This window comes from Leucopleurus acutus (genome assembly GCF_964270905.1).
Source record: "Leucopleurus acutus genome assembly, chromosome: 14".
NCBI lineage: Eukaryota > Metazoa > Chordata > Mammalia > Artiodactyla > Delphinidae > Leucopleurus > Leucopleurus acutus.
Window position 1 is genome coordinate 26489258 of NC_139156.1, and position 13752 is coordinate 26503009.

Consider the following 13752-nt stretch of genomic DNA (forward strand, 5'->3'; position numbering starts at 1 on the left):
CTGATAAACTTTGTGTCAGCCTGAATTGGTTCTATTGTCAGCTGGGTGTGTTTGATGGAATAACTTAACCTAAAAATAATCTTCATTAATATTTGATGTTTTGCCTCAAATGTTGACCTCATTTTGGGTAAAGAAGTACAGGAAATCTAACTTTGATCCTTTCTTTGTGCCTCCCTCCTGTCTGTATGACATGACCGTCTTTGATCTGCTTTTTCTCCTTCAAAGTTTCATATAACACCTGTGGCATTAGCATTTCAAGATAGTATAAGCATTATTGGTATAAAAGCATGACTGGGAGGTGCCACTGATATTCAAGTCTATGGCAGCAAATTGAATCTGTTTAGAATTGAAAGTCAAATTCCAAAATACAGGTTTCCCCTGCTGTCTGAAAGTAGAGCTCTCACATGAAACCTTCTGTAAGCCGAAAAGGCGTAAAGCAAAGAAGCAATTACCTGAGGACACATCTTGCTAACAGGTTTACAAAGGAAATCTGGAAAAAGCACAGATGCTCACAGTTTAAAGCTGTGGCGGCTTGATACTTAGATGCTGCGTGTAGCTCCTGGGGAAGGAATTTGGTGGTGCCACTCTCAACTGCCTGGGATGCTCGCTGCCTCTGCTACAACTTGCTCTAAAACAAACACTGAACACGACTTTCATTTTTTGCCTTTTTTCTTTCTTTCTCCCCCCCCCGCCCCCAACTCTTGTCTCTCGTTACATTCATTTCTAGTTGTTAGTCGGTGGTAGGATTTTTTTTTTTCTACTTTTCATCGTCTAAATGTGAGGGAAAAAAAATGGAACGTGTATACTTTCTTTAATTTTTTTTTCAGTTTTATTGAGGTGATTTGATATGCATATACATTGTGAGAGAATTCCCCCCATCTATTTAATTAACACATTCATTACCTCACATATTTATCTTTTTATTTTTTGGAGGAGGTGAGAACATTTACGTTCTACTCTCTTAGCAGATTTCAAATACAACATGGTGTTATCAACATAGTCCCCGTATTTTACATTAGATCTTCAGATTTTATTAATCTTACAACTGAAATTTTGTACCCTTTTACCAACCTTTTTATATTTCCCCCACCCCTAGCCCGTGGCAACCACTATTCTACTCTCTGCTTCTATAAGTTTGACAGTTTTTTTTAGATTCCACATGTAAGTGATTCAGTACAGTATTTGTCTTTCTCTTTCTGACTTATTTCACTAAGAATAATATTCTCCAGTCCATCCATGTTGCTGCAAATGGCAGAATTTCCTTCTTCCTTGTGACTGAATAATATTCCTTTGTGTATGTGTGTGTGTATATATATATATATATATATGATATCTTCTTTATCCATTTATCTGTAGATGAACACTTAAGCTGTTTCCATATCTTGGCTACTGTGAATAATGCTGTAATGAACACGGGAGTGAAAATATCTCTTTGATATCCTGTTTTCATTTCTTTTGTATATATACCTAGAAGTGGGATTGCTGGATCATATGGTGGTTCTGTTTTTAATTTTTCGAGGAACCTTCATACAGTTGTCCTCAGTGGTTACACCAATCAGCAGTGCACAAGGGTTCGTTTTTTTCCACATCCTCACCAATACTTGTTATCACTTGTCTGTTTTTTCTTTTTTTTTCTTTTTTTTTGGCCAGGCGGCTTGTGGGATCTCAGTTCCCCGACCAGAGATTGAACCTGGGCCTTCTGCAGTGAAAGCTCAGAGTCCTCACTGCTGGACTGCCAGGGTATTCCCTCTCTTGTCTGTTTTCTTTTTAAATTAATTAATTAATTAAAAAATTGTAGTATAGTTGATTTACAATATTACGTAAATTTCAGGTATACAAATAGTGGTTCACAATTTTTTAAGATTATACTCTATTTATAGTTATTATAAAATGTAGGCTGTAATCCCTGTGATATATCCTTGTAGCTTATTTAGTTTCTATAGTAGTATGTACCTCTTAATTCCCTAACCCTATTCTGCCCCTCCCCACTTCGCCTTTTTTCTTTGTTTCTTTCTTTTTTTTTTTATAAATTTATTTTTGTCTGCGTTGGGTCTTCGCTGCTGCCCACGGGCTTTCTCTAGTTGCGGTGAGTGGGGGCTACTCTTCGTTGCGGTGTGCAGGCTTCTCATTGCAGTGGCTTCTCTTGCTGTGGAGCACGGGTTCTAGGCGCGTGGGCTTCAGTAGGTGTGGCTCGTGGGCTTAGTTGCTCCGCGGCATGTGCGATCTTTCCGGACCAGGGCTCGAACCCATGTCCCCTGCATTGGCAGGCAGATTCTTAACTACTGCGCCACCAGGGAAGTCCCGCCTTTTTTCTTAAAAGTGGAAATTCTCTTTGGATTCTTTCCATTAGCGAAAACAGATACTAATGTAGGTTTTTCGTAAAGGCGAAGTGGCTTATGTAAAAATGAGCTTTCGAAAAGCGGGGCACACCTGTATCTTAATGAGAAGGAACATGTAGCAGGATTGCCTACTTGTCTCTGCTTATTCAGGTCACCAAATATTCCAATGGAAATACTGATCTTTCTCTTTAACGATGAAGCCTGCCTGGTTACCATGGATATCAAAAGGCGTGTATGTAGGTGCGTGCGTGCGTGAGTGCGTGTATGTGTGTGTATCTGAGTTCCATGCAATGTTGGGGTTTGGATGCTTCAGAGAACTGCCTTTCAAACTGTTCATTGGGAACACTTCCACCCACACACTTGATTATGCAATGGCAGGATTTGTGCTTACTTACAACCAGTGAGCTTTTATTTTTTCTAGTGGGAAGATTGGAGTCAGCCCACTTTCAAGTGACTGTCTCCCTTGACAAAGGCTGCTGGGAAGAATTATGAAGCCAAAGATCAAGGAATAAACTCTTCCTTAGGAAGGAGATTTTAATTTGTGAGGGATTTTATTCTATCTCTTCTATTTTGTTCTTTTTCTTCTCTCCTAACTCATTTCCTTCTGTTCGAGTCTAAGTATTATAACCCTGTTTTCAAGTTTTGGTTTTTCATTGGTTTTTAATATAACTGGTGCTCAATAGCCTAGTTATATTTAAAGGTATGTCACTGGAGCCATTTTTTTTTTTTTTTTTGGAGCCATTATTTTTTAAAAGCCAGCAGTTTAGCTGTAACATTTGTTTCCAGTTCAGACTTGACATTTGACCACTCAGCCTTGGCATGAGAGGACTTTCCAGTAAACTAAAAATACATATACTTCTATATTTCTACATATATAAGGCAGTTTTTTAGTTATTACTGTGTTTGAGTGGGGAAAAAAGTCCCACTAACCAGTTAGATGCCTCTTTGTATTGAACAAAGGAATGATTATGGGCTCTGAGCTTCAGAATAGGCTGTAGATTGAAATGACAGTCTCAGGTCATTAACCCATAATATGAATTAAGACCTTTTAGTATTTCAACATAAAAATATATTTGTCTTTTATTAGTTCTTGGGGGCTGAACTGTGGGAAAACAGCCAAGGGTTGGGCATGTTAATTGCTTCTCGTAAGGCTTTTTGCTGTGCTTGCTATGTATTTTGGATCCATAATATGCAAATGTTTCCCATTGTTAATAAATGTTCTCTGCATACATCGTAATAACTCCAGAGGGATTCATTATCGTTATGAATACATATTATGAATAATATCCCAAACTCAGCTGAGTCTTCGTAGGTGAAAATATAACAGAAAGCTATAGATTCTCTAGTTTGTCTGGGCTATCATGAGCTTCCTTTTGCTTATATATTATGTCTTAGACAGTGTAAAAGTACTTAACAAGATGTCTGAGTCTCGTGTAAAGTATTAGAAACTTGGGAAATCTATATTGGGGCTGTCCTTTGTCAGCCCTAGTCTGGTCCCTTACTGTTCATTGGGACTGTGACACAGAGAATGTGAGCAGGGGTGGTTTCTCTTGGAAACATCAAGCAGCTAGTTATATAAAACTCTGTCCCAATCAGTAATGTCCACCTATCTTTAGTCTGGTATTCCTTTTCAGGTTCCCTTTCAGGTGGGGAAGGGATTAAAAAATAGTATTTGAGGGCTTCCCTGGTGGCACAGTGGTTGAGAGTCCGCCTGCCAATGCAGGGGACATGGGTTCGTGCCCCCGTCCGGGAATATCCCACATGCTGTGAAGCGGCTGGGCCTGTGAGCCATGGCCGCTGAGCCTGCGTGTCCGGAGCCTGTGCTCCGCAATGGGAGAGGCCACAACAGTGAGAGGCCCACGTACTGCAAAAAAAAAAAAAAAAAAAATAGTATTTGAATGTAGTTCTGCCTTAACTTTTTTTCCTTTCCATCTTGGGTATTTCCAGCCTAAAACCTTATTCTCAAAATTGAGCAATATTTCTCCATATTAGGAATGAATTGTCATTTATTTTAAGCGGTAGACTCATCAAAGCAAGGCTCATTTATATTCAGTACAGCTCTTTCACTTAGGTACAAATTAAATTGCTTTTAAGAAGGGCCTTGAACCCTTTTGGATTACTTGGGGCTAGAAAGTGGAATCAAAATACCCTTCTTAGGGCTTCCCTGGTGGCGCAGTGGTTAAGAGTCCGCCTGTCGATGCAGGGGACACGGGTTTGTGTCCCGGTCTGGGAAGATCCCACATGCCGTGGAGCGGCTGGGCCCGTGAGCCATGGCCGCTGAGCCTGCGTGTCCGGAGCCTGTGCTCCGCAACGGGAGAGGCCACAACAGTGAGAGGCCCGTGTACTGCAAAAAAAAAAAAAAAAAAATACCCTTCTTAGGATGTTGGGAGAAAAGCACTGTTCTGGAGACTGACATTCTTAGGTAGGAGAGAAGGGCATTGGGCTTAATCTTGGGGGTAGGAAGGGCTGTAGAGGCCTAGGAAGACTAGATAAAGGTTTTATGATAAGCACTTGGTCTTTCCTCTGTTGTGTAAAAAGATTATTTCGTGATTTCCTTGCCTGCTGGCAAGTTGGCTGTCTGTATAGGTAGAAGTGTTAGATGGAATATGTTATAGGCTAAATGCATTTCATCTGTTTTATTCCAGTTATAAGTTCTGTGGAACTCCCACTGGATGCAGATGTACAGACCAGTAATCTACTGATAACCTTCTTAAAGTATAGCTCGATTGTCATGCAGGACACCAAAGGTAAGGCATGCTACTTTGGGGACTTAGGAAGCAGGAGGTGGCAGGTAGCTGCTTAGTTAGAGCAAGGAGCAGCATTAATACTTTGAAGCTTTGACAAGATTTACCATTGGGACCTCCTGTGCAAGGTGATGGTCCTGATTACTGGCAAACAGTGATTTCTTATTGCCAGATGACAATTAGATGGTGTTGGGGAAACCTGGAGCTGGAGGGGGAGTGCTCCAAAGTAGAACAGAAAAAAAATTGATCTCTACAAAAACTAGCAAGTCTTCTTAGCAGATTTTGATAAGTAGATGCAGACTCTTGTGTGTGGGAAGTGAGGGGATTAGCATGTTTCAGGGAATTCCCTTTTGAGGACAAGAACTGAAAACATCAGCTCATAGTGAGAATTAGGACTGTTGTACAGAGTACGGTAGGAAGAGGTGCAATTCAGAGGGACTGTGTTCTTTAACACTTAAAACAGGAGTGTCAGTACTCATCCCTGAAATGCAGAATGGAAGTGGGAGAGAAATAGGTATTAGAAAAGTTTGAGTTTATTCTGTCTAGTGTCCTGTTCTTCCTCTGTTGATGATTTTTCTATGATTTTTTTTTTTTTTTTGCTGTACGTGGGCCTCTCACTGTTGTGGCCTCTCCCGCTGCGGAGCACAGGCTCCAGACGCACAGGCCCAGTGGCCATGGCTCACGGGCCCAGCTGCTCCGCAGCATGTGGGATCCTCCCGGACCGGGGCACGAACCCGTGTCCCCTGCATCGGCAGGCGGACTCTCAACCACTGTGCCACCAGGGAAGCCCTCTATGATCTTTTAATCGGTGGTAGGGTAGTGGAATAGTTGGGCTAGAAGAAGGGATTGGGAGGAAGCCCAGCAAATTCTGTCCAGTATATACATCTCAGGGTTTTTTTTTTAAACCTAGTTTTTTCTTTATACCAGATTTATATGTTTACAATTTTTATTTATTTATCTCTATTATATTTTTTATTGTAGTAAAATTTACCATTTTAACTATTTTTAAGTGGCACTAAGTACGATCCCATTGTTATGCAACCATTACTACCATCCATCTTTAGAACTCTTCATCTTGTGAAACTAAAACTGTACCCATTAAAAACTTATTCCCTATTCTTCACATACTCCCCTTTTCCCAAGCCCTGGCAACCACCATTTTGCTTTCTGTCTCTTTGGATTTGACTACCTCATATAAGTGGAATATATCCCCATTTTAAGTTTCTCTGGAAATGAGCCTTTTATTTCATGGTGACACTGAGGTAGCATTTTTCCTCCAATTTTTTAAATGAAAAAACTCCAGTAAACAGAGAAGCTGAAAGGGTCATACAGTGATCAGTCATATACCCATTAACATTTTGCCATATTTGGTTTATCTCTAAATTTCTGTGTTATTCTTATTTTGGCTGAATAATTTTAAAGTAAGTTGCAGACGTCATTCTACCTTCACACCAGAAGTACTTTGGCATGTACTCAAAATTAAAGACATTTTCCTAGATATCCATCATTAAGGCTAAGAAAATCAACAATCGTTCTTTTTTTTTTTTGGCCGTGCCACACGTCTTGCGGGATCTTAGTTCCCCGACCAAGGATTGAACCTGGGCCACCGCAGTGAAAACACCGAGTCCTAACCACTGGCCCACCAGGGAATTCCCAACAGTAATTCTCTAATATCATGTAATAGTCCATATTTAGTTTTTCCCAATTGTCCCCAGAATGTTTTCCGTAACCGATAGTTGTTTTTTTCCTTTTAAATAAATAAATATATTTATTTATTTATTTTTTATTTTTGGCTGTGTTGGGTCTTCGTTGCTGTGCGCCGGCTTTCTCTAGTTGCAGCGAGCGGGACTACTCTATGTTGCGGTGCGTGGGCTTCTCATTACAGTGTCTTGTCTTGTTGGCGGAGCACGGGCTCTAGGCGCACAGGCTTCAGTAGTTGTGGCATATGGGCTCAGTAGTTGTGGCTCACAGGCTCTAGAGCTCAGGCTCAGTAGTTGTGGCACATGGGCTTAGTTGCTCCGAGGCATGTGGGATCTTCCCCGACCAGGGCTTGAACCCGTGTCCCCTGCAGTGGAAGGCAGATTCTTAACCACTGTGCCACCAGGGAAGCCCATAACCAATAGCTTTTAAACTACACTAGCATTTTATTTTATTTATTTTGTTTTTATTTTTTCATTTTTAATAAATAGTTTATTTATCCAACAGTTTCAACCCTGATATTGAAGACTGTTGCAGAGTTTTGTTTTTTTTTAAATAAATTTATTTATTTATTTTTGACTGTGTTGGGTCTTCATTGCTACACATGGGCTTTTCTCTAGTTGTGGCAAGCAGGGGCTGCTTTTCATTGCGGTGTGCACGGGCTTCTCATTGTGGTGGCTTCTCTTGTTGCAGAGCACGGGCTCTAGGTGTGCAGGCTTCAGTAGTTGTGGCTCACGGGCTCTACAGTGCAGGCTCAGTAGTTGTGGTGCACGGGCTTAGTTGCTCCGCGGTATGTGGGATCTTCCCGGACCAGGGCTCGAACCCATGTCCCCTGCATTGGCAGGTGGATTCTTAACCACTGTGCCACCAGGGAATTCCCAGTGGTGTGATTAAACTTGGTTTTTATTGTTCTTTTTTTGTGCTTTTCTGAATTAAAAAAATGTTTATAATGAAATATGCCTTATTTTTGTTTTCAGTAACAATTTCTTTTAAGTGGAGAGATAGCTGCAGGCTTTTCTACAAGAGTTGCTTATCAGCTTAAGGGGAAGGGGAGGATAGTGCCAGAGAAACTCTGGCCAGGAATAGGTAGAAGAGTCTTATGAATCTAATTTTGCAGGCAAAGGCATTTCTCTTCTGGCCTAGGGGCTCTGCTGTAAGCTACTGGGAATGTCAGGTAGGAGCATCATCATTACTCTTTTGCACTGCCTATCACTGAGGAGAAGCAAATGTATTTCTTTGACCACACTCTCATTATGCCTTCTGATTGTCAGGTTTTAGTTGATAGATTCCATCTTTGAGGAAGTAACAGGTTAATGTCAGGGTGTGTACTGTTAGCTAACTTCTACAGCACTGTAATCCGTTAATAGATCTCTCCAGAATGGACTTTAGTCTGGGTCCCGTCAAAGCTAATTTGAAACATCATAAGCCATTTTTCTGGTTTGGATATGCTGGTATGACCTTTTTTTCTTTTTAAAAAATATTTCTTTATTTATCTGACTTTGTCAGGTCTTAGTTGTGGCACGTGAGATATTTGTGTCGGCATGCGGGATTCTCTCTAGTTGTGGTGCATGGGCTCTCTAGTTGTGGAGTGCGGGCTTAGAAGTTGCCACTCATGGGCTTAGTTGCCCTGCGGCATGTGGGATCTTAGTTCCCTGACCAGGGATCAAACCCCAGTCCTCTGCATTGGAAGGTGGATTCTTAACCACTGGACCACCAGGGAGTCCCAATGACCCTCTTTTTACCTCCATTTCACCCCTTCACCCACAAAGATCCTGGAAAGTAAAGAAGTTTTGATGGTTCTGATAATTGGCAGTGATGGCGTAGCTCTTTCTGGGTCATTTGTTTGGGCTTAGAGCCCTGTTACTGAGGTTGCCTTCTTTTTTTTTTTTTTTTTTTTTTTTTGCTGTACGCGGGCCTCTCACTGTTGTGGCCTCTCCCGTTGCGGAGCACAGGCTCTGGATGCTCAGGCTCAGGGGCCATGGCTCACGAGCCCAGCCGCTCCGCGGCATGTGGGATCCTCCCGGACCAGGGCACGAACCCGTGTCCCCTGCATTGGCAGGCGGACTCTCAACCACTGCACCACCAGGGTAGCCCTGCCTTCTTTTTTAATAACAAGAATGTGAGTTCTGGGAGACCACAGACCTTTGTTTAGTTCAGTGCTATGTCTCTGTTGCCTAGCACAGTGCCTGCCACATAGTAGGTACTAAATAAATATTTTAGAGTGAATAACTTTGGCAGGAAGAAAAATGATCAGCTTATGGTCATAAGTAGTGTTCACAGTGCAAGGAGAAGCATGAGCTTGACCCTAGTCTCCAGTTAATTTCTTTCTGATTCATAGCCAGTTTGCTATGAACAGTTATAAAACTTTTCTAGATTTTGTGGTAGATGGGTAAAGGTGGTGGTGCTTTTAGCTAGTGGATGAGGAGGGGTGGGAAAGGAAATAGGTCTGATTATTCAGAAGCAAAGGGCTGATATGGAAACAAAGGGCATAACCCTGACTTGGGCCATGGTATTAGTGACCATTACAATAATTGGATGGTTCTCAGGAAGATGGTTAGCTATCCATCAGACTACCAGAATACTTAGGAAAAAAATCTTATGGGGGAATTCTTTTGCCTAGAAGAAAAGCAAGGATTACTCTAGTAGAACCTTGATTTTCATTCATGAATTTTGTGGGGAGAGAAAGTGTGAATGTTCTTTTTGATGATACACATCTTTATTCTCTATAGAAACATGGTCTGGATGATTTAGAGAGAAGGGTTTATTTTTTCTTTTCAGATGAGCACCGGCTTCACAGCGGCAAACTCTGTCTGATTATCCTTACGTGTATTGCAGAGGTAGGTCTCACGAGCCTTCTGGTATTAGCGAATCTCTTAACAAAGTGCTGTCTCTTTCTGCGCTTCTTCCAAGTTCCTGTCCCCTGACTTTTAGAGTCCCAAAGTTTAGGAGAGAAAATCTTCCCACTTTGTATTATCTCCTCCACTAGAATGTAAGCACCACTAGAATGTAAGCAATAGGAGGTACTTTGTCTTCTTCACCAGTGTATTCTTAGCGTCTGGCACATAGTAGGCTCAGTATTTACTGCATGACCTAATAATGAATTGTGATGTGATAACTGCTATAACTGGAATATTCTAGTTCTTTTTTTATTTTATTTTTTTAAGATTCTAGTTCTTCAGAGTTTGAAACTCTGAAGAGAGTTATACCTCTTCAGAGAAAACAGTCCTGCCCTTTTGAAACTGTTCATGTTGGGTCTTTTGCATTTAGCAAAATGAAAAAAGGAGCTCAGGTTTCTGTGGGGAGAGGTGTAGACAAAAGCCGAAGAGGGGCATTGGAAACTGAGTAAAGTGGGCTGATTGCAGTTTGATGAAGAACAAGAACCCGAGGGGAAAAAAGAAGAGATGCTTGGGCTTTGTAAGGAGACACTTTTGGTTGGATTAATTAGGCCTGAACTCACCCTAGATCTTGGTGGCAACACAGGTATGGCAGAAATTGAGTCAATTTAGAGCTAAATTTGTAGTTTCAGACTCCTCCTTTACTTACTCCTTACTCTGATCTTTTCTCTCCTAAGAAAAACAATTAAGGCGTGGTCCATGTGGAACAGAGATCTCTCTCAGTCTTTCCATTTTTATGTTCTTGGTGAAAAGATGACCTGCTTTTCACCAGGTTAGGGGTAGCTGGTTATAGAAGAGCTGCTTATTAGCAGTGGAACTGGTGTAATTGCTTTTCAAAAATCTTTCTAAGAAAATCTTCAAAGGAGTTGTTTTTCACAAATGGTAACAGTTCCTAGGAATTGGAGTCTGTAGGCACATCAGATCTTCAGAAGAGATGTTGGGAAAGGGCCAAGGGATGTTTATTACTGATTCATGGTGAGAGGTTTTTGATTTTATATCAGTCTTCAGCAAAGCCAGGGAGAGACGGGGTCTTACCTACTGCCATGTTGCCTGTGTAAGCAGCTTTCTCTTGCTATGCCAAGCCCGTTCCCGGCGGAGTGCAGACCTTTCTTCTTAATCGTAGATCCTCATGTGGGGCCTGCACATGTATCCTGCAATCCCTATGAAAACCTTCAAGTTGTCACAAACAGAGCAGGCTCCTTGGGCAGATGGGAAGGAAGAGAGAATAGGAAAACACATGCCTCTCAGCATTTGCCTCAAGTGCCTGTGCCTTAATTTTTATTGTTCGTAATTTGCTTAGAGACTTTTGGCCAGTTAGAGACACACTGGGAAATTACACCCAAGTGAAATCTCATGGCTTAAGTGGGGCTTGACATAAAGGCTCTAGGCTCATCCCATTACTCTCTAACTGGTCCTTGAAAGGAGTTCTTTAAGTCCTACAAATCCTTGGGCTTTAAGATGATAGATTATAGACAGATTATAAACTGAGTGTCTTAAGTATAGCACTCATTCCTTACTTTTAATCTGTTTTTATTTTTATTAGGATCAGTATGCCAATGCATTTTTGCATGATGACAACATGAATTTTCGAGTAAACTTACATAGAATGGTAAGTGTGACTTTTGCTTCTTGTTTTTTCTTAGAGGAATTTTTCTGCCAACACAAAATTGATCCTACTAGAACAAGTGTGGGTAGAAATTTATGCTAAAGGGCTCTTGCTTAACTGCTGTTCAGAAGACCCATACTGGTTGTTGGGATTTTTTGTGTGTGTCCTGGAGGTGTTACCTGCTCAAGAGAGGGTGGAAAGATCCATAATCATATACCCATGGCAGTAATATTAGAATGTATCAGGGGACTTCCCTGGCAATCCAGTGGTTAAGACTCTGCAGTTCCTCTGCAGGGGGCATGGGTTTGATCCCTGGTCGGGGAACTAAGATCCCACATGCCACCCACCGTGGCCAAAAACAAACAAACAAACAAACAAAAAACAAAAAGGGACTTCCCTGGTGGCACAGTGGTTAAGAATCCGCCTGCCAGTGCACGAGACATGGGTTTGATCCCTGGTCCGGGAAGATCCCACATGCCACGGAGCAACTAAGCCTGTGCGTCACAACTGCTGAGCTCGTGTGCCACAACTAATGAAGCCTGCGTGCCTAGAGCCCATGCTCCACAACAAGAGAAGCCACCCCAATGAGAAGCACGCGCACCTCAACGAAGGGTAGCCCCTGCTTGCGGCAAGTAGAGGAAGCCCACACACAGCAGCGAAGACCCAACGCAGCCAAAAGTAAATAAGTAAAATAAATAAATTTAAAAACAAACAAAAAAACCCCTCAAAAGTATATCTTGACTAGAGATATACTTTTATACAAGTATATACGAGATAGAATGTATCAGTAATGTAGATTTCAACAAGGAGATGGGCCTAAGCCTTTTGCTTTCAAAATGTAGTACGATCTTTGATTGGTTGATGCTAGATCCTGCTTTGATTTATTCATCTGAGAGGTGGGGGAAATAAGAGTATGAAGGATCAGGGAATTTCCTAAAACTTGGAGGTATGTTCAGAAATATCACATTGAGGTTTATATTAAAACTTTCTTAAAAAAAAAACTTTTTTTTTTAAACTGCTACTGTTGCTGCCTTTACACAGTCACATTTTCTTTTTTGAAAAATAAATTTCTTTTTATTTATTTATTGGCTGTGCTGGGTCTTCGTTGCTGCGCACGGGCTTTCTCTAGTTGCGGTGAGCGGGGGCTACTCTTTGTTGCGGTGTGCGGGCTTCTCACTGTGGTGCCCTCTCTTGTTGCGGAGCACGGGCTCTAGGCACGCAGGCATCAGTAGTTGTGGCACACAGGCTCAGTAGTTGTGGCTCACGGGCTCTAGAGCGCAGGCTCAGTAGTTGTGGTGCACGGGCTTAGTAGCTCCGCGGCATGTGGGATCTTCCCGGACCAGGGCTTGAACCCGTGTCCCCTGCATTGGCAGGCAGATTCTTAACCACTGCACCACCAGGGAAGCCCCCAGTAGTGATTTTATTTGCATGAAAAACATGATGGTAAGCCATTGGATGTTAGTTCAGATGTCTACTAGTTTCATTTCTTTTTTATGTGAAGCCTATGAGACACAGGAAGAAGGCAGCAGACAAGAACCTTCCCTGCCGTCCTTTGGTATGTGCAGTACTGGGTGAGTATCATCAAAATTGGCATGTTTCTGGGCCAGCGATAGGTTTTCATGATTAAGATGAGGGATAGATCCTGGTTGATGTGTGCTTCCTCCTCAGAGAAGAAGTTACTGGTTATGTTTCTTCCCTGGCCTAAGAAACCATGTTTCTTGTTGAGTTTGGTAAAGCAATCCCAAGGAGTATAATGCTCAATTAAAGGGTGCTCTTGTTCAAAGAAAAAGATCTTTGTAGGGAGACAAATGTCTAAGTCTAACCTTGAAACATGATTTAAATTTGTAAACTGTCTTACACTTGATCAAGATATCAAATTCTTCCGTCCCTTTCTTGGTCCAAATTGTGTGTCAGCTGGCCAGGAGGCTTAAAGTTCAAGGTTCAGACATATAAAACTTCCTCTGAGTAAATTAAGCTGAGAGGAGGCTGACAGAGCTGACAGCTAAGGGACTGTATTGTAGGTAATTTAATCTGCCCAGAATTCTACATTTTCCTCAGGTAAATGATCTGAACTCTTAATTCCATTTCACCTGGGTATTCAGCCCTACCTCCTAAATCTACTTGATTTTAGAAACAATAATTAAGGCTATATAATATTAAGCCTCTATTGACCCAAAGCTCCTCAGACCATTTCAGTCAATACCTGTCAAACTGAGTGTGATAGGAAGACGAGATAGACTGACATAGCTTTAGAGTTTGAGTCTGGTTACACGGATGTGATCCATAGTTTTTTTCTCTGCTTGCCTCATCATTTGGTTCTCAGAATATGATTTCCTTCTGGCATTTTGCATTAGTGTCATGGTATGAAATATCTGTACAATGAAATCTCCCTTGTATCTGAGTTTATTGGCAGGTCAAAGTATCCTTCTGGAAGTAGGAGAGAACTAATTTTCTTTTTACCTTACAAGTGG

The 13752-nt window shown here is 41.6% G+C and overlaps 1 protein-coding gene across 1 annotated transcript in view; it reads left to right on the top strand.

The window, feature by feature from the left end:
* Positions 1-13752, top strand: part of ARMH3 (armadillo like helical domain containing 3) — a 166894-nt gene that overhangs the window by 41182 nt on the left and 111960 nt on the right. The window contains exons 15-18 of the mRNA XM_082854900.1: positions 4985-5086; positions 9560-9618; positions 11219-11284; positions 12783-12852. Coding sequence (XP_082711026.1) covers positions 4985-5086; positions 9560-9618; positions 11219-11284; positions 12783-12852 — 297 coding nt within the window. The remainder of the gene's footprint in view (positions 1-4984; positions 5087-9559; positions 9619-11218; positions 11285-12782; positions 12853-13752) is intronic.